This window comes from Nycticebus coucang, chromosome 6 (assembly GCF_027406575.1).
Source record: "Nycticebus coucang isolate mNycCou1 chromosome 6, mNycCou1.pri, whole genome shotgun sequence".
NCBI classification, from domain to species: domain Eukaryota; kingdom Metazoa; phylum Chordata; class Mammalia; order Primates; family Lorisidae; genus Nycticebus; species Nycticebus coucang.
The window spans coordinates 41,868,600-41,894,521 of record NC_069785.1 but is presented as its reverse complement, the minus strand read 5'-3'; the positions used below and the strand labels follow the sequence as shown (position 1 = coordinate 41,894,521).

At 40.2% G+C, this 25,922-nt stretch overlaps 1 protein-coding gene across 1 annotated transcript in view; it reads right to left on the bottom strand.

Annotated features, from left to right (window-relative positions):
- The window catches only part of EIF2AK4 (eukaryotic translation initiation factor 2 alpha kinase 4), a 105,197-nt gene that overhangs the window by 61,633 nt on the left and 17,642 nt on the right, over window positions 1-25,922 (bottom strand). Inside the window, exons 3-9 of the mRNA XM_053594334.1 lie at window positions 24,869-24,971; window positions 19,898-20,050; window positions 16,772-16,852; window positions 15,060-15,208; window positions 6,208-6,323; window positions 1,838-1,995; window positions 362-897 (exon numbers count right to left, since the gene is read on the bottom strand). Of these exons, the coding sequence (XP_053450309.1) occupies window positions 362-897; window positions 1,838-1,995; window positions 6,208-6,323; window positions 15,060-15,208; window positions 16,772-16,852; window positions 19,898-20,050; window positions 24,869-24,971 (1,296 nt within the window). The remainder of the gene's footprint in view (window positions 1-361; window positions 898-1,837; window positions 1,996-6,207; window positions 6,324-15,059; window positions 15,209-16,771; window positions 16,853-19,897; window positions 20,051-24,868; window positions 24,972-25,922) is intronic.

Below are 25,922 nucleotides of genomic sequence, written 5' to 3'. Positions count from 1 at the left end.
CTCTGTAGTTAAACATGTACCACCTATAATTTTCAGATACTGAAAATCCTCTGGCTGGACTAAGGAAGGCATTTGCATTCTCCGCCTTGGCTGACAGAGACAGTCAATGAAGAAGAATGGTTAAGAAGCACCAGAAGCAGAATTACTCTCCAGAAGCTGTTTGCTAAATAGGATGCAGTGTCTTTTACCCCTTAGGAACCAGCAGCAATGGTCAAAAGAGATGACTTCCATTTGGAATACCCAGGGCATTTCTTCTGTTCCTCCCTTTCAGCGTCCACATCACTTAGATGTCTGGCATGCTCCAGTACCATCAAAAGTACAGGAGCAAAGTGCAATCAGAGAGAATCTCAATGATACTCACTTCTTTAGAAAATCTTGAAAGTCAGCTGGTAAATCACTAGGGATAGCCACAGGATACTCTCCACATTCATGTCCTTGGCTGAGGGACAGCAGCAGAAGACCAAGATGCCAAACATCCCCTTTCTTCCCTGTTTTATAAGGCAGGGCATTGTCACTAAAACGAACTCGGGTTTGCTCGAACACATCCTCCTTGCAAATGTCTGCGAGGCGCTTAGAAATGCTGTAGTCAGTAATCTTGATTATGCCCTCGGCATCTACCAAGACATTTGATGCACTCAGGACCTTGTGTACCACTGAATTGCTGTGCAGATAGTTGAGACCTGACAAGAGCTGAGCTGCATACCGGCGAAGCTGATGCACGGGGACGGGGCCCGAATGGCTCAGGTGTGCAGCAAGAGAGACCCCACTAATGTGCTCCGCTAAAATGTCCACCACGATGGAGTCATCCTGCTCTTTGAGATTCATTGCTAAGTAGCGCACTATGTTCGGGTGGTTCAATTTCACCAGTGAGTTGAATTCTGTTTCTGCCCCTTGAATCTGACATAGAAAAAAAAGAAAAGGTAATATTGGGTCAATCAGCATTAATTGGCATTGCACCTCAAAAGTTAAGTATTTGATAGAAAATAGACTTTCAAATGAGAAGAGAACAAATATGCCCTGAATTGAATCCCCCTTTACACCATAGGTCAACCTAACAGTACATAAAGATAGAAAATAGTTAATTCTCAGCTTCTTTAATCTCAAAACCCAGTATGTAAATACTACAAAATTAGTTAAAAGCTTTTAAAATCATTTTGAGATATGGCCACCAGGAAAAAGAAGCACTAATTTGAAAATAATCTTTTCTGATTATTATAAAGATCACTGCTAAGCTTATAAAAATATAAAGGAAAAAGCCCACAGATTACCTCTATGGTCACTGGCAAAGATAACTTATGATTTCATTGTATTTACTTCTAGTTTTTCTTTCTATGCATAAGTATAGTTATTAAACACCATGTTTTACCTACTATTTTTGCAACCTCATTATTACGTAACACTGCAATATGCAATATTAAATGTTCTCCTTATACTTGCTATTACAGATTAACTTTAAAATCCACCAGTTCCCCCAAACTGTTTTGAAGCAATTATTTCAAAAGAATAGGGAAAATACAAATAATTGCAAAAAGCACACTTATGAAATAGTTTTTAGTCCCAGTTGGAGAGATGGCTGCTAATGCCATCATTAGGGATGGGAAGGGAAGCTAAGAAGGCAGCAGCAGGAATTTTGACCGTGTTGTGAAAGTTCTGAAAAAAGAAGTGAGGGCCTGAGAAAATGCTGATGAAGAGGTGGGGCCCCTACTGTCCTCTCCCCTCAAATAGATCTCAGACTGCTGCAGACTGTGCCAGCCAATCCCAAGTGAGTTGTCTAGCTCTGTCCTTTCCTGAAGCTCAAGATAGGCCTTTCTGCCTAGCTAGCCACGCAGATGCCTACCTGTTTTTTGCACTTATCAATCTTCTCTCTCTCTTGACTGGTAAGGAATGGACCTATTTTTTTCTGCCACTGAAGGACCCACTCATATAACAAGACAAAGCTGCCAGAGGTTGTTTCCAAAGCGTTGTAAATTAATTTTCCAAGCTGCTCATCACTGCCTGCACATTAAACAAAAAGTGTAATTAAATCTCATTGGTATGTTTTCTGTGGTCAGGGGAGACCATACACATTCATTCATTCAACCATGAATAGATATGGTTAACTATGAAAAATATAATCATATTGGTATAATTCATGCTCTTTTGTAAATAATTTTTAATATTTAACAACATATCCTGAATCCTAAAATATTAATTTTTAAAAAGGGACATGAATCAAAAATGAGGTCTTAAACTTAGACCAAATAAACAGAGCCATGTTTTATTTTACTAGCCATTATTCACAATGTTATTTTCAAGTCAAATTCGTCTTTGTTGACTGGGCCTACAGGTGTACTCTTACACATCCAACTACCAACCAAAATGGTAGAGAGAATTTAAAAACAGAGAACATTCCATCAGGATTATTCCATCAATACAGATTAGTGTACACAATCAAAACATGTTTTAGTAATTTGGAAATTTGAATACATCAGTGACTTTCTAAATATAAAATTTGATATGCTCAGTAAATAGTATTAACTGGCCAATGTTTTGAAGATAAGGAACCAGAGATGATAGTTTAAATTTGAAGCTAGAAAGGGAGGCACATTTATTTAGTAATAGGTACACAGTTCCTGCTTGTACCTGGGAGGGCCAGATCTTTCTATACTGAAAATTTTCTCACAAAAAAATATCTACTTTCATTAAAAGACTATCATAGAAAATTATCAAAATAGTAGAAAAGGAGAAACTATTACTATTTTGTTTTATTTTTCTGTTATTAGTTCCCCCTACCTTTTTTCCTCTTCATTTACCAAATCACAGCATATGCAGCACCCTTGACTGGGACATCTGGACAGATAATCCAAACTCACTTGGAGGGACCCTCTTGTGCACTGTGGGATAGTTAGCAGCTCCCCTGGCTTCTAGCCACCAGCTGCCATTAGCACCGTCACCTGGTCTTAGCCATCAAAATGTCTGCAGATATCACCAAATGTCCCCTGGGTTACAAAATCACCCCTTGTTGAGAACCACTGATTTATGGTTTTCTGCTTTTTTTCCATAGCTACAATTGTCTTTACAATAAAAACATTTTAAATTATTTCCATTTGAAAAGTGAAAAGCATAGTAAGCTGTATACTTATAATACAGTAGACTCAGCAAAAAATACTCCAGACATACATGACTTAACTAGCTCACCTAGGCTTTTTATCTGAGCAGTGTTTACTTCATAGGAATGAAGATAATTTAGAGATTTTAATTAAAATAATCTATTCTATTAGTCAAAAATAACTCCTGACTAGCTTAGCCTATGGGGGGGGAAAAATTCTGATGTTTGAAAATTTGTCAGTGACAGGCAGCAACCTAAGAAACGTGGGACGGAAGCAGTCCACTGGAGACACATGACATTAGGTTATGAAATGGAGTATGATGTTATTTACATACTGCCTAATAAAATCTGTGCTATTTATGTATACTATCTTGCGATATTTATCTCCCCAGGTGGGACTAGGTAGGCATTTCAGAATTGCTGAGTTTTTTTTTTTTTTATTATAATTTTATTATTGCCAACCTCTTGTCACTTTTTCATGGTACGGATAATAAAAAGGACAAAAAAACACTGCAATGAGGCAAAAGAAAAATATGTTTCAAAAGAATTCTGACTGAAACTCTCATTATGTGATGAGAAAAAAGTGGTTTGGAGATAAAGATAAAGTTGTCTAGGCCTTCTCACCCATGGGCAAGTGCCATGGGTTCCTAGATAGCCGTCACTGTGTACAGAGAAGTCCTGCTTATATAACTGCTGCTTGTCATGTTGTCATGATTGTTCTCCTAGGTAAAGGTGTACGAGACCTTCTGTATGGGCCAGACGCCCGTAGCTCAATGGTTAGAGCGTCGGCACCGGGGCTGGCGGGTTTGAACCCGGCTGGGGCCTACTTAAAAAAAAAAAAAAAAGATTCTGTATGTGCAGACTGTGGATCACAGAATGTAGACTTTCTATGTAACTCAGTTTTCCAGCTGCCAGGAGCTAAATAAGGGCAGATTCCTCACGCTTAGCCACCAGCCCCCATGAGCTGAATGAAGCATGTTGCACCTGCCCTCCACGCCTGAGTTTCTCTCCAGTCTGTCTGAATCAGAACACTGGCATTACATATGCTAACAATGATCACTTACACAGCCTCTATAGTGCTTTCTCCACATTCACAAGTAAGCTCTTTCATCTCTCTAGTTCTAACGACTTTAAATTGAAAAGCAATGTTAGTTGGTTTTTAAGAAAAATACTTCATTGAAAATCAAAAACTAGTAGTTCATCCTTTATAAACACTTTGTGTAGAAAATCAGGGCAAATTAAAAAAAAACCCAGACCCATTGTGAGATAATAAATAATTTACTTGGTGGTTTTATAAAACATTCTCCAATGCCAAATGTGTCTTCTAATGAGGTTATTAAGTCAGGTGAATCTGTCAAATGAGCACCAATGAGAATAAGAGTTATGGTAATAAGCACTTGGATTAATTTGCCTTCCTGATTTCCACAGGTTATTACAAGTAGTGAGTTTTACCTTGTTAATTCATGAATATGAAATGCCTTTCAGTCAAGGACAGTCTCAAGTCCAAAGCCAACCATCCCTACCAAGGTCTTGCACCTGCCTTGATGGTTGCTTTGTTTGAGTATGGCAGCTCTGTGTATGTGTAGAATCTTGTACTATCCAGGCTGCTTTCAATCAGCCAAGATGAGATATTTAGTTCATAGACTATTGAGAGGTTTGGATTTTTTTACCCTCCACCTGCTGCTTGGCAACTCTCCTGCTTGCTGGTGTCTCTTTAAAGAGAAGGAAAAAAGATACTGAAAGAAAGCAAACTCAATTCAGATAATTTGGTTACCTGCTAGCTCTGGCAAAAACTTTCATTCATGGGATTGAAAATTAAAGTTAACTGTCCAATGCACATGTACAAGTAATCCCTATGCCAATTAATGGTTTTATCTGTATGGCCAAGAAAAGATGACATATGTTTAGGGCAAAGGAAGGAGACATCGAAAACTTTGATTTTAAAATGAGCAATTCAAATCCTGATTGCTGAACCAGCTTCATTTCAAACAGCCATCAGTGGATAAAACTGCCAAATAAGATGTAAATAAGGTGGTTTTTCTAGTTAAGCATATAACATGCCAACCAAGAAAATGACAAGTAGATAGACGTCAACTCCAAATAAGATTTGGTCAATATGCTGATCGCAGTGGCTCACGCCTGTATTCCTAGCACTCTGGGTAGCTGAGGCCGATAGATTGCTTCAGCTCATGAGTTTGAGACCAACCTGAACAACAGCAAGACCCCATCTGTAAAAAATAGCTGGGTGCTGTGGCAGGTACCTGTAGTCTCAGCTACTTGGGAAGCTGCGGCCAAGAGAATAGCTTGAGCTAAGAGTCTGAAGTTGCTGTCAGCTATGACGCCATGGCATTCTACTGAGGGTGACAAAATAAGACTTTGCTCTCAAAAAAAAAAAAAAAAAAAAAAAAAAACCCCAAAAGTATTTTGTTATATATTAGCATTAGATGTACATGATGTAAAATTCTTTTTTTTTTTTTTTATTGTTGGGGATTCATTGAGGGTACAATAAATGATGTAAAATTCTACTGATTGATAATACCATATTTTAAGCATTTTTATCTCAAAAATCTTAGATAACTATGATGAAAACTTAAAATTATCTTCATTGGCTCTCACCCGTAGCACAGTGGTTACAGCATCAGCCACATACGCCGAGGTTCAAACCCAACCTGGGCCAGCTAAACAACAATGACAACTGCAACAAAAAATAGCTGGACACTGGAGTGGGCACTTCTGTTCCCAGCTACTTGGGAGGCTGTGGCAAGAGAATCACTTAAGCTCAAGACAGTTAGAGGTTGCTGTGAGCTGTGACGCCATGAAACTCTACCAAGGGCAACATACTGAGACTCTGTCTCAAAATAAATAAATAAAATTATCTTCATTCTAACAATATAATATTTCTAAGAGCACAGGTTTTTATTTCTATCTTACATTAGGGGAAAGCTGAGTGACTTCTCATTCCAGTTGTTAGGAACAGCAGCAAGAATGACAGCTACTGGCTTGACGATCTCTCCTTGGACTGTGCTGGTCTAAATGACACAGTGTCCATTCTACCCCATTCCTTCATGATTAACTTTCATCATCACAATGGGTTAAATGAATTTTGTTAGTTTACTCACCAGTACATTTCCCTTTGTGCACCATGAGTTGATCAGGACTTCCCATATAGAAGTACAGGATTTCACAGGAGCCAGGAGAATCTTCACTACTACATACAGAATACTGACGTTCTCGCCTTAGAAATAAATTTCAACAATTTTTTCCCTTTATCTTAAGGTTAACACAGGAAATTCTTCCCTCTCCATTTTCTCCTGTTTATTAGTCCATTCACAGTCTAACATTGGCTCCACTGGGAATAAAGTGGAAGGTGCTAATGGGAAAGCTGTTCAGATTCTCCTGCTTCACTGTTCACACAATTCCACAAACCCCTTCCTGTAGGTCGGTGTTGCACAATACGGTAGCTATGAGCCACTGGTGGCTATTCAAATTCAAATTAAATTAAAAATTGAAAGTGCTGTAGCCACATTTAAGTACTCAACAGCCACACTGATACAGAACACTTCCATCATCATAAAAAGTTCTATTGGCCAGGAGTGATTTAGATCACTCCACACTGATTACATAGCTCTTATTCCCACCTACATGAGTCCTGGAGAAAGCTGCAAAACAGAGGCATCTGGAGCCGCTACAAATTGCTGGTTTACAACAGGGCCCCCAACCACTGAGTATTTATTCCCTCACCTATCTTTGGAAGATATGCTTGTCATTCCCTTCCATGTCTTCCCCCAAACACTCAAGACCCAAGAATTCTTTTTATCTACTTTTTTTTTCTGGGTGGGGTTCAATAGATGGGAAACTAGATTGTAATGCAAAAATAACTAATAAGTCAGGGAAGACGCCTGCAGGGAAGAGGCTAGGGAGAGCGCTCTTGACGGCCACAACTGAACACTTTAAGATAAACACTTTACACATGTGCTGGGTACAGTGAACACTATCTGAGTAAAGGGCACACTCATCACCTTGACTCAATCTGTACAAAAACAAATATGTAAATGAAACATCTGTAACCCCTACTATTCTGAAATTCTAAAAAGTGAAATACAAAAAAATAAGTAGAAACACTTCAGTGAAGCACAGAATCAGATACCGGGAAGATCTCTAAAGAGATGACTCTCAGAATATGATCTTGGCTTTACTTTCACTGACAACAGGAGGTGATGAGGAGTCAACTGCACATTTCTGTTGTTCCACCTATAAAGTTACTTGGCATAGGCACTATTCTTTCTCTTCAGGTGACTCTGGGGAAGGACAGCTACCCTGTCCTCAGTCTCCTTCCCTAGAGTCCCCCCTGGGATCTTGGCCATCCATCAGTCCTTCTCTATTTAGAGGCTCCTTCCCCTCAGCCTCTAAACCTCTCCCACCCTGGGCCCTGCACCCCCCACCCCCTTTTCTCTGTATGCACATTCTACACTTGCTGTCTTCGCTTCCACACCTTCTCTTTACTTCTCACACCACTGCAATGTCAATAAAACTGGCACTTCTTCCCTCATACTTTCCACCTGAGTTTCCCCCCTTAGTTCTTCGATTTTGCTTTAGTGGCACAGTTACCCATTCCGTCTCGTTGGTCAGAGACCTCTGGGTCTCCTTGGGCTCCTAGATCTCCTGCATCAAACTGACTCGTGAGTACCACATTCTCTTCATTTCCCCTGCCCTGTTCAGGTCATCTTAGACTTCCTCCTGGACACGGACAATACTCCCATCGTTACCAGGTCTCTCTGTTTCCAATCCTACATACCTTCCTCTTCCCCAAGCCCCTCCCACACCAGTGACGAGATTACATATTATGATATGGGTCTCTTATACTATACATACATCCACATCTTCTAAACATTGGGGAATAACAAATTTATTATAGTTCTATTTAAATTTCAACTTCTAAAGTTAGGTGTCCAACTAGTGGCATACTGAGATTTATGAAGCAAAGGATAAAAGCAAAGGTTCAAAATGATTTATTAATATAAATTATGCAGAAGCACTGCTACATCAGGTCTGACCCTGACAACAGATGGTGCTAATAGTCAGTACAATCTAGACCATCTTAACGATTTTTAGTTCACAGTGTGTAAATGCTTTGTTTTACAATGTGAATCACCGCATTATTACTGGTAAGTAGAAATAGTATGAGTGTTAAGAATGCTATAAGACAAGGAATAACCAAAATTAAAGGAGATGTAGAGATAATTTAAAAACTGAGTGTCAAGAAAGTGACAAACGTGGTACATGTCACACGGGACAGATTGACAGCAGAAAGCACATCACAAAGAGTTTGAAAAGAAGGAATAGGCCTGGCATAGTAGCTCATGCCTATAATCCTGGCACTCTGGGAGGCCAGGGCAGGTAGATTGCTTGAGCTCACGAGTTCAAGACCAGCTTGAGCAAGAGTGAGACCCTGTTTCTACTAAGAAAATGAAAAACTGAGGCAAGAGGATCTCTTAAGACCAAGAGTTTGAGGGCAGAGCCTGTGGCTCAGTGAGTAGGGTGCCAGCCCCATATACTGAGGGTTGTGGGTTCAAACCCAGCCTGGCCAAACTGCTGCAACAACAACAACAACAACAACAACAAACTAGCTGGGCGTTGTGGCAGGTGCCTGTAGTCCTAGCTACTGGGAGGCTGAGTCAAGAGTCTCACTTAAGCCCAAGAGCTGGAAGTTGCTGTGAGCTGTGATGCCATAGCACTCTATGGAGGGTGACGGAGTGAAATTATGTCTCTAAAAAAAAAAGAAAAGAAAAGACCAAGAGTTTGAGATTGCTGTCAGTTATGATGCCATGGCACTCTAAGCAGGGTAACAAAAGTGAGACTCTGTCTCAAAACAAACAAAACCAAAAAAAAACCAAAACAAAAAAAAAAAAAAAAAAGAGAGAGAGAGAGAAAAGGAATAAAGAGGCACTTCCAATGTCATCAATGTCCATCGCTTTCACCCAGAGTATGTGTACATACTGGGTATTCATACTCTTCACTAGGAACTCATCAAGAACTGGGTTTGGAACGACCTGTGAGAATCTAATGCATTAATAAGTAAACCAGCTTCTGAGCTCCAGTGGAAACACCCACTCCAAAGTAGATAAATGACGATTGGGAGCAATGACTCCAGTCTGACTGTCACCAATCTATCCTAGATTACCCACGGGAAGTGTGCAGTATTATTAGTACTAAAAGCAGTATTATCACCCATATTTTTGGTTTTGCCAAGTAGCTGTGGCAGTACCTAACCTAATAAGGATAAAGAATGTTTCAAACAAAATTGCCAAATAATGTTAACTAGGTCTTATAAAGGACAGAGAACAAAAGATAATTCAATTTTAGAAGACTAAATTAGGCATCTAGAACCATGGTATCTGAAAAAATTTTAAAAATGATTTATAAAAACCCAAGTGGTTGGCTTGGCACCCATAGCTCAATGGTTTGGGTGCCAGCCACATACACTGGGGCTGGTGGGTTCAAACTCAGCCAGGGCCTGCGAAACAACAATGACAACAACAACAACAACAACAGCATAACTGGGCGTTGTGGTGGGAGCCTATAAACCAGCTACGTGGGAGGCTGAGGCAAGAGAATCACTTAAACCCAAGAATTTGAGGTTGCTATGAGCTGTGATGCCACGCACTCAACTGACGGTGACATAGTAAGACTCTATCTCAAAAAAAAAAAAAGAACAAAAACCCAAGTGGCAAGAAGAGAGGTGGCAATTTGTCAAGTGGGGACGTGAGAATTGGGTCACCATCTGAATGGTGTAGATCATTAGGATGGAAAGGAGGAGGAGAATCTTACCTGAGACATACAGGGCTGGGACAGTCTCACCTTTCTGCCTAATTCATCCAGATAACACTGAAAATTCTAGCTCTTTATCTCTGAACTTGAAACTTGGGACAGCTTGGCAGAAGCAAAGTTAATAAGAATCTCTGGTATCAGCCAGGCATTGTGGTGGGCACCTCTAGTCCCAGCTACTTGGGAGGCTGAGGCAAGAGATTTGCTTAAGCCCAAGAGTTTGAAGTTGCTGTGAGCTGTGATGCCGCGGCACTCTACCGAGGGTGACATAGTGAGACTGTCTCAAAAACAAACAAACAAAAAAAAAAAAGAATCTCTGATATTGTTTAATTTGAAGTGAACCGGTGCATGGCTTCATGAAACCAACCAGGAAAATAGCAAACAACAGAGGAACACAGGTTTGGAGAGATGTATCAAGGATCCCCTCTCCCCCTACACACAACATTTATACTGCAGTGGCTCCCCAGCTTTCTGGGGAGAGTGGAGGGAATCCCTATCTTCTATTTACACCCTTAATTATCTATTCTCTGTAAGGAGAAAAAGCCAGCAGCTACCATACTTGGCTTTAGAACAGGGAAAACGAACTAGGAGATAACCTGATCTTGTTTGATAGTGGAAATAAGTGATGTATTCTAGACTCTGGGCTACATTTCAATTACCTGCAAAGAGAGTAAGTCTGAATATGTGAAAACAATTTTCTGCCATGAGCTATTTTATAGAGAATTTTTTTTGACACTCTGAAAAGTTCAAAGTGCCTGTTCATCCGGTACACACTCCTGGGAGAAAGACAGGGATGGAGGGGGACTGTGCCTGCACTTTATAGAATGCAACTTGACACTGAATTATATATACGTCAAAGTGGTTAATTTTATGCTATTTGATTTCTACCCCAATTTCTTTCTTTTCTTTTTTTTTGAGACAGAACCTCAAGCTGTCACCATGGGTAGAGTGCCGTGGAGTCACAGCTCACAGCAACCTCCAACTCCTGGGCTAAAGTGATTCCCTTGCCTCAGCCTCCCAAGTAGCTGGGACTATAGGCGCCCGCCACAACACCCAGCTATTTTTGGTTATAGTTGTCATTGTTGTTTGGTGGGCCCAGGCTGGATTCAAACCCACCAGCTCTGGTGTACGTGGCTGGTGCCTTAGCCACTTGAGCCATAGGTGCTGAGCCTCTACCCCAATTTCTTACAAAAGTAAATCCTGAAAGGGGGTGGTGAGGGAATAACACAGAAAATAAAGTTCTTCAACAAAGACACAGACTTATCAGTGAAAAGTTGGGTCAAGAGGCCAGGTCCTTTAGTATCAGCCCTGTAAAATCTTTCCACTAGAATGGTGTTTTTTTTCCTCGTCCCCTTGTTTTAAGCAGTGGAAACTTGAAATAAAACTCACTGATTCTTGATAGACCCCCACAGATCAAGAAGAGCAAAGCTGCCCTGTTGAAGAGGCTGCAGACCCCACGAACACCAAAGACAGTTTCTCCCTTTCTCATCTTTCCTTCATCTGATTTGTTTGCCTATTTATCTCGCTCTGTTGCCCAGGCTGGCATGCCATGGCACAATCACAGCTCACTGCAACCTCCAACTCCTGGGCTCAAGCAATCCTCCTGCCCGAGCCTCCCTCGTAGCTGACACTACAGGCATGCACCACCACATCTGTCATCAGATGCTTACTGAATGAGTACTCTGTCTGCCAGCTACTGTTTCAGGTATGAGGAAAACACAGACGAAGTCTTTGCTCTTGCAGACTTTACATTCAAAAGTAAACAAATGAGTAAGAATTTTAGCTAGTGGTAAGTGCTATGTAGAGAAATGTAACGGAGACTGGAATGACGAGTGACAAATCTGAGAAGTGAGGTGGGAGGCTCAGGAAGGCATCTCTCAGGGGTCATGTTTGTGGGCAGAACTGAAGGAGAAGAGGAGCTGGCCATGCCAGAGGGAGAGCATCCCCGAGAGTGATCAGCAGAGTGTCTGATACAAAGGAGCTTGTACTCTGAGGACTGGTGTGAAGGAAAGGGGAGCGGTATGAAATGAGATGCAAAAATCACTCCTCTCCTGCTGTCTTCCTGCTGATCATTTTCCGCGTGTAGCCAGGAAGAGTTTTATACTGCATGAACCAGGTGGTATCATATTCCTATTTAAAACCTCCAAAGTTTCTCATTACCTCTGAACCCCTGACCTGGCCAACAAAGCCCCCTAGAAGCTGCCCCTTCCCGTCCCTCTCCCTGTCAGGAACCACCCTCCCCACACCCAGTATTTCTAGCCGCACTATCCTGTTTGGTGAGTTTGGCACATGACACGCTCCTGTCACCCTTGGGTCACCTGCACCAACTGTTTTCTATGCTTAGATGTTCTCCCGCTGACACCTGGGTAGCTGGCTCCTTCTGGTCACCCAGGTCTGATATCCTCCAATCTAAAGACATTCTACATCCAACCCTCATATTTTTCCTCCAAATGCCCAGTCTAAAGCAGCTGCCTAGTCTCTCCTCAACACACCCTGTTCCTATCCTCTGCATAGCACTAACCCCTGCCTGAGATTACCTTATTTATTTGTAGGTGGTTCCCTCCAACTGGAATACAAGCTCTATGAAAGCAGAGGCCTTCTCCCCCTGCCCCCTAATGTTTATAAGGGGCTTTATTCAGAATACATAGTTGTTGATTTTGTCTGATGAATCCCCAGGTCTGAGAATGGCCCCCACCACATAGCAAGTGCTCAGTATCTGTTGAATGAATGAGCAAATCATAGTTCTGGATTTTACTGCTTTTATAGACAGCCCATTTGAATACTGCCTGCTAACAACATTGAGAGCAAGGGTGCCTCTATTCACACTATTAATGTATTTACTAACAGATAGAATAAAATGGAGCATTTTGCTTATTTTCTTTGACTTTCCAACCCTTAAAGTCCAATGAACAGCAAGGAAGGATAAGAATCAAGAGTATACCATGAGGTAGTTTGGTGCATCAAGGATTTACTTTTTATCCAAACTACACTAAAAGAAAGATTCATTCGGGTCAGGCGCGGTGGGTCCACGCCTGTAATCCTAGCACTCTGGGAGGCTGAGGTGGGTGGATTGTCTGAGCTCAGTGGTCTGAGACCAGCCTGAGCTAGAGTGAGACCCCACCTCTAAAAATAGCCCAGCATAGTGGCGGACACCTGTAGTCCCAACTACTTAGAAGGCTGAGACAAGAGAATCATTTGATCCCAAGTGTTTGAGGTTGCTGTGAGTTATGATGCCACAGAACTCTACCAAGGGCAACAAAGTGAGACTCTGTCTCAAAAAAAAAAAAAAAGAAAAGAAAAAAGAAAAACAAAGATTCATTCTTTCCCAGTCAGTGGCCAACATAGTCAGCACCAGTGCAGACCTCTACATAGACACAAGCTGAGTATCCCAAATGCCCAGATGTGAAATCCAAAATGTTCCAAAATCAGAAATGTTTTGGGTACTGATGTGATACTCAAAAGAAATGCTCACTGGAGCATTTTGGATTTCAGATTTTGAGATTTGCGATGCTCAAATGGTAAATGTAATGTAAATATTCCAAAATCTGAAAAAAATCTGAAATCAGAAACATTTCTGGGGCGGCACCTGTGGCTCAGTCAGTAAGGCGCCAGCCCCATATACCGAGGGTTCAAGCCTGGCCCTGGCCAAACTGCAACAAAAAAATAGCTGAGCGTTGTGGTGGGCGCCTGTGGTCCCAGCTACTTGGGAGGCTGAGGCAAGAGAATCACTTAAGCCCAGGAGTTGGAGGTTGCTGTGAGCTGTGATGCCACGGCACTCTACCCAGGGCAATAAAGTGAGACTCTGTCTCTACGAAAAAAAAAAAAAGAAAGAAACATTTCTGGTCCCAAGCATTTTGGATAGGGGATACTCAACTTGTACATGCAACAGACTTCACAAACAATTGATGAAATAGATAAAAATGATTTCTTTTCATCTTTCTTCTTGAATGCTGACAGATTATTGTTTTAGCCAAGACATACTAATGCCACTCTACAGGCAGTACATAACTATTTTATCCACATTGAAGGAAAAAAGAACTTGCCATGCTCCTCTGAATTAATTTGTTATCTTTGAAAAGCATGTTTAACCTTGGACCCACTGTTTAGAGTCAGCCACAAAAATGGAAATGTTTAGACTTAAGAAAATTATTTTCCAGAATTCAGCTGTTTCTATTACAATAAAAATTTATGAACTGTTTTCTAGTGAAATTCTCTGACAATTTTAAATTCTATTGTTTATTGGAAGCTCAGTTGCAAAAAGAAAAATAATTTGGTAAAGACTTATAATCTTTTTTTTTTCTTTTTTTTAAGGGGTTGTAATCTTAAAAATGAATTGTTACCAGAAACAGTAATTTAAAGACTTACTTTCCCCAGTAGAGGTAAACATTAATATCTAAATAATTTCTGAGCTTGCTTTTTTAAAAAAAGTAGATAATAAGGGAAATAACTAAAATGGTTCTCTAATAAACGAACTATAACCCAAAAGTTTATATAAATCATTAGTGTGGTACCTATAGTGTTTCTTTTCATAGAAGCAAACTGTTGCTTGTTTCAGAGCTCCTTGGGGGCTCACAAGAGATAGTTTAAACATGAAATGAAGCTGAAGTGTCCATACTACTTAATAACCCAGCCACTCATACAAGGTTTCTGCACTAAAATTTCTTTTTGGTCTACAGGAGAACAAACAGATCAAGAAATCACAATTCTTCAGTGGAAAAGACTGTGGAGGAAGAAGTATTAATTTTCAAGTGATCTCTGGTGACGGGGAATAAGGAAGGAGCCCACCGCAGTACCCAGAGGGGGAGAACCATAGCTCCCGTTGAATGAATCATAGAATGACGATTTGGCTGGAAGAAAAAATTTCAGATTACTTACTGAACAGTCACTAAAACCAAATCAAACTGTTGTGAGGGTAAGTTTGTGATGTATCATAGACTGTCATAAAGGAGAATGAACAAAACTAGTTTCATTACAGATATTTGGTAAATGTTAAATGAAAATTTTGTTTTATCCTGCTAATATATTTACATAGGCTTGGAAAAAAGTTACTAGATTATTACCTGAAAATTCCATCAAATGTCAGTACAAGCTATTTAAATCCTTCTACATCTTTCATCCTCTCAGATCAGAAATCCTAAGGACTTACCTAGACCTTCCTGAGGAGTTTGCCCGATGTTTACCATTTCCTACAAAGTCAGGAGAGCTTCCATGTAGAATGGCAGCCGTTCTGTGTCCTCCTGGGTCTTTCTTAGACATATGATCTTGGTTTGACAAACCAGCAATTTCTAAACGTTCCTACAAAGAGAAAAGTAAAGCCTACTTTAGACGGAAGTCACAGATGGAAGATAATCATGATACATAATTATGAATTCTGTAATAGAATTCACAGAATGTACAATTTATTTAAGCTGATTGCTTACAAGTGAAATAAGGTTCAAATCAACTTTAAAAAATTTAATGCAGCTGGGCGTGGTGGCTCACACCTATAATCCTAGCACACTGGGAGACTGAGGCAGGTGGACTGCTTGAGCTCACAAGTTCGAGATCAGCCCGAGCCAGAGCGAGACCCCATCTCCAAAAAAATAGCCAGGCATTGTGGCGGGTGCCTGTAGTCCCAGCTACTCGGGAGGCTGAGGCAAGATGATCACTTGAGCTCAAGAGTTTAAGGCTACTGTGAGCTATGATGCCACGGCGCTCTACCCAGGGTGACAAAGTGAGACTCTGTCTCAAAAAAAAAAATGCCTAAGAACTGAAGTCCAGGTCACAGTTTCAAACAGTTTCAAAAGAATATGATTTTTATAAATAAAAATGATTATAATTGTGGAATATATGTGAAAAATTAGGGAGCAGAGCAAGAAGAAATGGAACAGAAGAGAGGATTCAAAGAGTGAGCCCAGAGTGGCTGACAGGAAGGCAGGTCACACACAGACAGCGGAGCTGGTGGAAACAGTGACATCATCTTACATGTGGGTGCTACTTGACACCTTCACAGAGGGCGGTACATATTCACATGTAGGAACAACTACAGGAGACAGAAGGGAAGGCATTATCAGTCCCATCTCAGGGGTGAGGTGTCACCCGCCAAAGTCACAGAGCTAGGCAGTGAAAACGCCAAAGCTCTATTTCAGCCAGGTGCTGCTTACTCACCCATTAGCGCCTCTTCCTACTCTACCATACAACTACACCATTTAACTTAGGGGCATATAGTGTCCTTAAGTTAAATTCCATAATTTTATAAAAGATGAGTGAATTTTTCTCCAAATTTCTCCAAACACATATAAATGTTTTTGATTAAGCTAGACTCAGCAACAATAAAGGAAAAAGCACTTTATCTTTTTTCACCATGCCTTTTAAACCTGCTCTGTTGAATCATTCTTTTCTATCACTGAATGAAATTTCCCATTCTACACAATTTAAATAGGAGATAAGTAATGAAATGAATGACACCTATAAAGAGTGTTAACCGTAAGCATAGGATAAATAAAATAAGGCAGAAAAAAATAAAACAAAACAAAGAGAGCCAGGCATAATGGTTCCCATTTACTCTTATGAACAAATAGCTATTTTCCAAGTGTTAAGAATTCCATTCCAGGTTAATTATGAAAACATCAATCTCTTCTCTCCCTCAACTCATTTGATAAATTACTGTAATCATATCACCCTACATCACCTACAGACAGTATACGATTTTAACTTTTGCCACCTATTTGGAGAGTTTGAAACACAAAATGAATGTTGTGAGCTTTTTTAGTGCTTCATTTTAAACTTTACTACCGATAGACACAGGGAAGGGAAAAATATCAAACATCAAATTCACAAGATGGAAATCATTTTGATACAGCAGAGCTGATAAAGTACCTGCTTAGCCATTTCTTTCCTTTTTTTCTCTTCTTTGATCTCTTCTTTCCTTCTCTGAATCTCATGCAGGATTTCACGTTGCTGAAATAAATCAAACTACCATCAGATGCCAAGCCCTAAAATATACAACATATCAATTCTGGCATCACAGAAAATCTTTTGTATTTCAATGACTCAAGTCCTCTTTTGTAGGAGATGTGAATATACTGAATCTCAGTACAAACTGCAGTTCTATCAGTTTTATTCGAATTCTTATGTGACAGGTATTCCCACTTAAACAGGTGATAGGACTATGTGGGGAGGCATTTACAGGCATTTATTCTCTGCTCTCCATGTTTCCACATGTAGGGTCTTTCACTTCAGCAATGCTTTGACTTATCAGGTCTCCCCACACGTGTCTTAGCTCCTGCTCTTTCATACCTGTCTGTCTGCAGAGGATAAGCACTTGGGCCTGCTCTCTGCCATGGGGTCCAGGGCCAGCTTGGTGGAGGACTGTTGAGCTATCCTCAGTGTCTGGGCCTGGGGTGGCCAGGGTCCAGGCATCATACTCACCTGCCACAGACCTTGACCTGCATTCTCCAATCAACTTTCTTAGTATTAAAAGTATTTTACACTCCACCTATTTTTTATTTGTCCCCCTAAAATTCCAGATTACAAATCAAAGCTATTAAAAGACTTATAAAAAAAACCACACCAGCCTGTGGCTCAAAGGAGTAGGGCGCTGGCCCCATATGCTGGAGGTGTAGGGTTCAAGCCCAGCCCTGGCCAAAAACCGCAAAAAAAAAAAGAAAAAGAAAAAGAAAAACCACACCAGCAAAATACGAAATACAGGGTATCCCAAAAGCCACCCCAAAGTCACTATACATACGGAAAATGGGTAATTGCAACTAAATGTATCTTTATTTACAAAATATTCATTACAAGGTCAGGCACAGTGGCTCATACCTATAACCCTAGCACTCTGGAAGGCTGAGGTGGAAGGATTGCTTAAGCTCAGGAGTTCGAGACCATTCTGAGTGAGAACAAGACCCCATCTCTACTAAAAATAGAAAAATTAGCTGGGCATTGTGGAAGGCACCTGTAGTCCCAGCTTACTCAGGAGGCTGAGGCAGGAGGATGACACCATGGCACTCTAGCTTGGAGCATCAGAGTGAGACTGTCTCAAAAAAAGAAAAAGTTCATTACAAAATATTCTCTACCTTAGCCACCTCTTTGTAAAATGTTATGAATAGTTTGTAAATAAAGGTACATTTGGCTATAATTTCTCATTTTCCCTATGTCTGGTGACTTGGGGGCAACTTTTGGACACTTTGTATCAAAACATATCCTAAACTTACAGGTAGCTATAGCAGTAAATCAAAAAAAGATTGTTAGCTAAATATTCACTACCTTCTAATAAAAATGTGCCCTCCTAAAAACCATCGACAATAATAAAAATTATTGATGCCTACAGAGAGTGTATAAGTGTAGGATAAACAAAATAAAGCAGGAAAAAATAAAACAAAACAGAGAGCCAGGCCTAAGAATCTAAGAAAAGCAGGAAAAAACAAACCCTTTTAAGTAACTATAGGAAATAATAACACCTATAAGGAGAAAACCAGAAAGTCTCATCAATCGCTAAAAATCAACGTAGAAACAGTACTGGATGAAAAGTCTAAACGCATAAAGTTTATTGCCATTTTAAACAAAATCTGAGGGGGATTATTTGTTTTTTTGGCTTTGAGAAAGCAGTTCCACAGTTTGTTTGTAAAAATAAAGGGGTAAGGATGGCTGAGGAAAAAGAAAAATAACGGAAGACAAAGGGATGAAGAAGGATGGGCTTGACTTGTCAGGTGTTGAAATACCATCAAGATTCGAAGAGTATGGTAGGCACTCAAGAAAACAACAGGTGAACAAAATAGATAACTGACAAATAGAGCCTAGTACAGATAAGTGGTTGTAATACACTATTTTAACACATTAACTTCTGTATGAGTTGTGTTTAATGTCAGCGAGTCTGGGGCCTTGTGATCTTATATAACTCACGTCTCTTGACCTATCTTGACCCAATAAAACACTGTGGCCCCAAGGAAAAAAACTTTTGTTTTCTAGTGTCGCAGTCAACCTTAATAAGCAGCGGTTCTCGACCTGGGGGTCACGACCCCTTTTTAACAATGAAAATACATTGCAGCATTAGGAAGGTTGAGAACCACTGTGTTTTTTTTTTTTTTTTTTGTAGAGACAGAGTTTCACTTTACTGCCCTTGGTAGAGTGCCGTGGCGTCACACGGCTCACAGCAACCTCCAACTCTTGGGCTTACGTGATTCTCTTGCCTCAGCCTCCCGAGTAGCTGGGACTACAGGCGCCCGCCACAACGCCCGGCTATTTTTTCGTTGCAGTTTGGCCGGGGCTGGGTTTGAACCTGCCACCCTCGGTATATGGGGCTGGCGCTCTACTCACTGAGCCACAGGCGCCACCCCAAGAACCACTGTGTTAAAGGATGTATTACAAAGCATTCAATAAGGAATGGGTATTTAATAAATGTGTTAAGAAAATGTCCAGGAAAAAACAAACAGGATTTTTTTTTTTTTTTTTACAACTTGAATCAAAATAAGTTCCAGGTAAGTTGATTAAAGGGCTATTAGGGAAAACAAAATTTCAGTTAAAATCAAGCGGAAATTTAGACTACATATGTGTTATTTTTTTTAATTTTTGTTTTTCATATATTATCTTTGATTTAAAACAGGAGTTTATGTCCTTATGCAAACAGATTAAAGAAAAAATACAAACGGTTAGTGAACATCAAAGACAGTTTATTCCCTGACTTTTGCTACTCATTTGGACATGAGTACTTGTCTCACTGCAGAGAAGAAAACAGCCTTCAAAACTCAGTGAATTCCTGCATATCTGGAAGAGCTCAGAGACCACAGGAAGCTTGGCCAAACAGCTTCCCGTCTCCCTCTTTTTTGATACTATGTCAGGAGGGAAACGCTCACAGTATTTTTTAGTTACTCTGGGTGCCTGCCTCCTCTCACACGAATCTACCTTTCTTCAACCAAATGCTGAACAAAACACAGATAAAGTCTGTAGACAGAGAAAGCAGAGCCCATAGAACCTTGATCTTCCAGCTTGCCACCCACGGCTCACCTCCTGCTCCTCCTTCCGCCTGGCTTCCAGCAGCTTCTGTTGCTCCTCCTGAGCACGCCTTTCCAGCATTTCTTCATGGAAAGATTTGGGAGGGGGCTTGTTATGCTCACTGAGAAATGACTGAACATGGTAAGCCAGTTCAAATATCATCACCTAAAAGTGTAAACAAAAACCAACCATAAGTGAGCAAATAAAGGGGAGGGACGGCCCAAAGAAAAGCTCCTATGGAACCACAAAACAAGCTGACAGTCAGGGGCCCCCCTCACAATACCGCTGCTCTTTTTTTTTTTTTGAGATAGGGTCTTACTCTGTTGCCCAGGCTAGAGGGCAGTGGCAGCATCATAGCTCACAGCAACTTCAACTCTTGGGCTTAAGCAATCCTCTTGCTTTAGTCTCTCAAGTAGCTGTGACTACAGGTTATGTGCCACCACACTTGGCTAATTTTTGCATTTTTTGTAGAGATGAGGCCTCCCTCTTGCTCAGGCTGCTGACCTCAAGTGATCATCCTACCTCAGACTCCTCAAGTGCTAGAACTACAGGCATGAGCCACCACATCTGGTCACCTTATTCATTTTGGCATGACACATTCTGAATTAGGTATATGATACAACCACAGCAGGAAAAAGCTTTTCAAGGGCTCACTGCATTGTGGTACTATCAAGACAAATCATTACCTAGGTGAGTATAAAATTTCACTTTTCTTGGGCAGCGCCTGTGGCTCAACGGGTAGGGCGCCGGTCCCATATGCCGGAGGTGGCGGGTTCAAGCCCAGCCCCGGCCAAAAAAAAAAAAAAAAATTTCACTTTTCTTTTGTAGACCTATTCAATTTATTGGCATTTTATATTTAATAAGTCCAATAAAATATTTTTCTGTATAAATAAACCTGATAAAATAGTTAAGACTGCATGAATGTAAAAGCTATCTTCCCAATTAGAAAACCTGTCTACGTAATGACAGCCTAGAAAACTCATGGCTAACAAAATAGCATTCATCAGTCCACACAGCAGACTGACAACATTCCATCCATTGGGAATATAGAGGCAAATATTTAAAGGTCTCACTCTCTCCCTGCTAGAAATGGGCCAGAAGGGAAGCTGATTAATACTTAGAAAGTTACTTCATTTCCCCTTAGGGAAGTGTTCACAGACCAAAGAAGGAAAAAACCTCCCTCTCAGACATTCTTTAAGTGAACATAAGAAGCCACTTTCCCCGACCCCAGGAGACAGAAATCACTCCTGTGTTGGTGAATGACTGGAACAAGGGTTTCTCAGCCCCCGATGACAGACTGCCCGACTCCACAGGGGGAAGAGGGCTAGCTTTAGAAGATGAAGAACACTACACTGTGATTTCTTTTTTCTCAATCGTAATGAGGCAATTTAAACTTTTTTGTTTCAGTTATATGTTCAAAACAGTTTCTCAATGGACTTAACAGAGTAATAAATGATAACAGAAGTCATTGTATAAAGAGTATAAAGTTAGCTCATTTTATACTCTACATTTTTCTCAGGGAATACAGGCAAAGAAAAACTCTTGCTGAAGTTAATGAATTTTTTTCTTACACCAGAAGCTGTGGTGTTTACTAGATGCATGTATTTCAATTTAGACTTGAGAAACACCCATCTAGATAAAGCCTAAGAGGCAAGTTCTTCTAAGAAGGAAAGGTCTTCTAAGGAAAGATGGGAAAGGAGGCAATTTCTATTTTATCAAAGAGAGGCCACTCCTAAGCCAGACAGAAGGCAAGAGCCAAGGGGGTGGGTCCTTTTTACTGATCTACTCAATTAACTAGTGTTATCTGATCAAACTTACCAAACTGGATGAAAATAACTACTTTCCAAACTGGCTCTGGCCTCTCACCCCCCAGCGCTGTCGGGCTCACTGTCTTGCATCCCTTCAGGCCTCTGCTCAAATCCTAGCGGCCCCTCCTGACTGCCTTACACAGACAGACCTCTCACCCTGACTTCTCTTCCACCCTGTGGAACTGCCTAATTTGTTGTACAGTTAGTGACTTTCTGTCCACTGCCCTCCTGGTGTGGCCGACTGGTTTGCTGGCTGCAGTTTTCCCAGTGCCGCAATAGTGAGTGACTGGTGCATGGCACAGATAAATATTTGGTGACTAATTAATGGAAAATAAATGCATTTGACCTTACTAATTTTGAAAAATAGAGTACGCATAAGTTTACTTTTGCGTGAACGATAAAGAGCTGCTATATAGATTTAAAATCATTTGGGCACAGTGGCTCACGTCTGTAATCCTAGCACTCAGGGAGGCTGAGGTGGGGGGATTACTTGATTTCACAAGTTTGAGGCCAGCCTGAGCAAAGGCGAGACCCCATCTCTACTAAAAGTAGGTAAACTGAGGCAAGAGGATTGCTTGAGCCCAAGAGTTGGAGGTTGCTATGAGCTGTGATACCACAGCACTCTCCCCAGGGCAACAGCTTGAGACATTGTCTCAAAAAAAAAAAAAAAAAAAAAAAATCATTCGGGGGCAATCAGAAGTACTTAAAAAACAAGAACAAGTTGTTTTTGAATACCTATTCCCACTGAAATAATTAAGTGACTCATTATTTTAAAAGTCAGTGAAATGTTTCACCACAATGAATCCCTAAGCCACACTTTGACACCTAATTATATTGTATTTTATTTGAAAACGCAAATAACTTCTTTGGAATTATGTACATTTTAGATTTCCTAATACATAATGGAAACAAATTTAAGGCAAACAAGAACAGAGATTTGTTCTTAAACAGGGTACATTCCTATGTTTAACGCTCCTTCAAATCTCATTACTTGGAGATGACTCAGATGAATACTGTATAGGCATATCTGTGGGTTCAGTTCCAGACCCCTGCAATAAGTGAATATTGCAATAAATTGGCCCAATTTTTTAGTTTCCCAATGCATATAAACTGTTCCCCTATTAAGTATCCATTATGTCTAAAAAAACAAAGTACACACATTAACTTATTCCTAAAAAAATGCTAACAATCATCTGAACAATTTTTTATAACACATGTATAAATATATAATTGTCTCAAAATGAAAAGTTTAATTTAAAAGCATCCGAAACTTCAGTGAGTCAATCTTTTAGCTGGTGGAGGGTCTTACCTCAATGCTGATGGCTACTGATGATCAGGTTGGTGGCTGCTGAAGGATGGGATGGCTGTGGTAACTTAAAATAAGACAACACTGAAGTCTGCCCAGCAGCTCACTGTTTTTCACAAAAGATTTCTTCTCTGTAGCACATGATGCTGCTTGACAGAGTTTTACCCAAGAACTTTCAAAATCAAAGTCAACCTTCTCAAACCCTGCCACTGCTTTATCAATTAAGTTTATATAATAGACCTGCTATAACAGTGATTCTCAACCTTCCTAATGCCGCAACCCTTAAATACAGTTCCTGTGGGTTGTGACCCCCAGGTTGAGAACCGCTGCTCTGTAAGTGTACAACCCAAGGGAGTATAACAAACTGGTCAACATAAGGAACTAGGCCTCCTCTACTGTACATTTAGTCTATGAAAACTAGGTCAACTTAAGGAGGTGATCAACTATAGAGGGTCTACCGTACTCTAAAACCTTTGCTGCAATTTCAACAATGTTCATAGCATCTTCACCAGGAGTAGATCCCATTTCAAGAAACCATTTTCTTTGCTCATCCATATCAACTCTTCATCCATTCAAGTGTCATCATGAGACTGTAGCAATTAATGGTTGCCAGGTATGAAGGAAAGGGTGTGGGTGCCAGGGGTGGCTAGAGCAAAGCAACCTGAGAGATCCTGGGGCTAAGGCAACTTCTGTATTTCAATTGTATCAATGGCAATATCCTGGTTACATATTGTACTACAGCAAGGCACAATGTTACCAATAGGCAAACTGGATAAAAGGTACACAGGATTCTTCTGTATGATTTTTTAATAATACATATGTAAATATATAATTGTCTCAAAATGAAAAGTTTAAAATGTTAAAATTTCTAAATAAAAAATCATGAATCCAAGAAACTAGAGAATTTTTTATAGCTGAATTTTCAATATCACTCTAGATTAATTTTTATTTAGACATTAGAGTCCCCTTATATTAAGAAGAACTTTAGAATAACCCCCAAGGCCTAGTTTTTTTACCCAGGCTGTTCTACAATCACTTTCTGTACCTCATCTGTCACTGAAGTTCGAGGAAGCAACAACTTAAGTGGGCACAATTTTTATAGCCAAAAGATACTTCCCAGATTGCACAGTGACTCACTGTGTTATGAAATGCAAGTGACGGTATGAGGTGAGTGTCTGAAATAGACACAGAAGAGGTCTAGAGCTAGTTTTTATTTAACTCTTCTTAGTTTTTACATGATGGGATAGTTAAAAGCATGAACTGCCTAAGAAAAAACAGAGTGATTTATACAAAAATAAGGAAAAGATGGCTTCTACTTAGGGGGAACTGGTCCTGCCTAAGGAAATCATAGTAATATTCTGCCCCCAGAAGTCACCTAGTCTTGCTCTCCAGAGAGTTCTGTCACCCAAGGGAGAACTCATATGTACACCTTCACGTTCAAAAGATTAAAAAAGAATCAGTATTGAACTCAGCATAAATGCTCAGGTGTAGAAGAGGCATTGAAGAAATAGAGTATGTCACTAATTAACGAAAACAATGAATCCTTCTGATATGCAAAGGGAAGAGGTGGCAAAGTTTACTCAGAAATCACTTGTCTGCAAACATTTTCCATCAGAAAGGTTCAAGCCAAGATCAAGTCATAATGCCAGGTCTAAAGTATGCAAAAAGTATGGGCAAGTTCACACGGACTGTTTTCAGAAACATTCTAAGCACCAAGAGTACATCTATAGATACAAAGCATTCTAGTCAAAACTGGATTGAGGTACAATGGGAAAGCCTTTAAGCCAAAGAAGCAGGAAGGCAAATGCTGGTGAACATGATGGAGATTTTTACTGTCCTTTTTTAATGCCACTTTAACAAAAATCTTACCTCCCCACAGTGTTTTTTGGCTAGTTCTTCCAAGCGGGATTTTAATAAATTAACACTTTCATTTGATAGACCTTTGGCATTCTGTAAGTCTATTTCAGGAACTCTGGAAAAGAAAAACATAAAAAGGAGTTACTCTAGTAAGTACTGCTTGTTTATATTAACATTGGCTAAGTGTAGGTCCTCTGGCCCTGAGGATTTCACACTGACCTCATATGTGAACCATTCTCTGTCACCAGCAACATTTCCCTTAATCTCAAAAGAATTTCAACTACATTTCAGCAACTATAGCTGACATTTTGTGCTCAACATGGAGCCACCTGCACTCTGTGGAGAAGCAGCAGCCCAGGCAACATCCTTGGTTTGGGCTGTCAGGTGCCCTACTTCCCCAGGTGATCCAAACTTAACATGCTCGATCCACTCTCTCTCCAACTCTTGTGTCTCTAATTTCAGCTTTAAAATCTGATTAAGGTGAAATTGGATTGGGGGATTCTGGGGTTGTGGTTGATCCAAGAATACAGAGGCATGGTCTACAGACACATGAAAAAATGCTCGTCATCTTTAGTCATCAGAGAAATGCAAATCAAAACCACTTTGAGATACCATCTAACTCCAGTAAGAGTAGCCCACATCACAAAATCCCAAAACTACAGATGTTGGCGTGGATGTGGAAAAAAGGGAACACTTCTCCAATGCTGGTGGGAATGCAAACTAATACATTCCTTTTGGAAAGAAGTTTGGAGAACACTCAGGGATCTAAAAATTGACCTGCCATTGGATCCTGCAATTCCTCTACTAGGAGTATATCCAAAAGACCAAAAATCACTTTTAAAAAAATATATTTGCACCAGATTATTCATTGCAGCTCAATTCATAATAGCCAAGTCATGGAAGAAGCCCAAGTGCCCACTGACCCATGAATGGCTTAACAAATTGTAGTATATGTACACCATGGAATATTATGCAGCCATAAAAAAGATGGGGACTTCACATCTTTTATGTTGGAGCTGGAACATACTCTTCTTAGTAAAGTATCTCAATAATGGGGAAAAAAAAC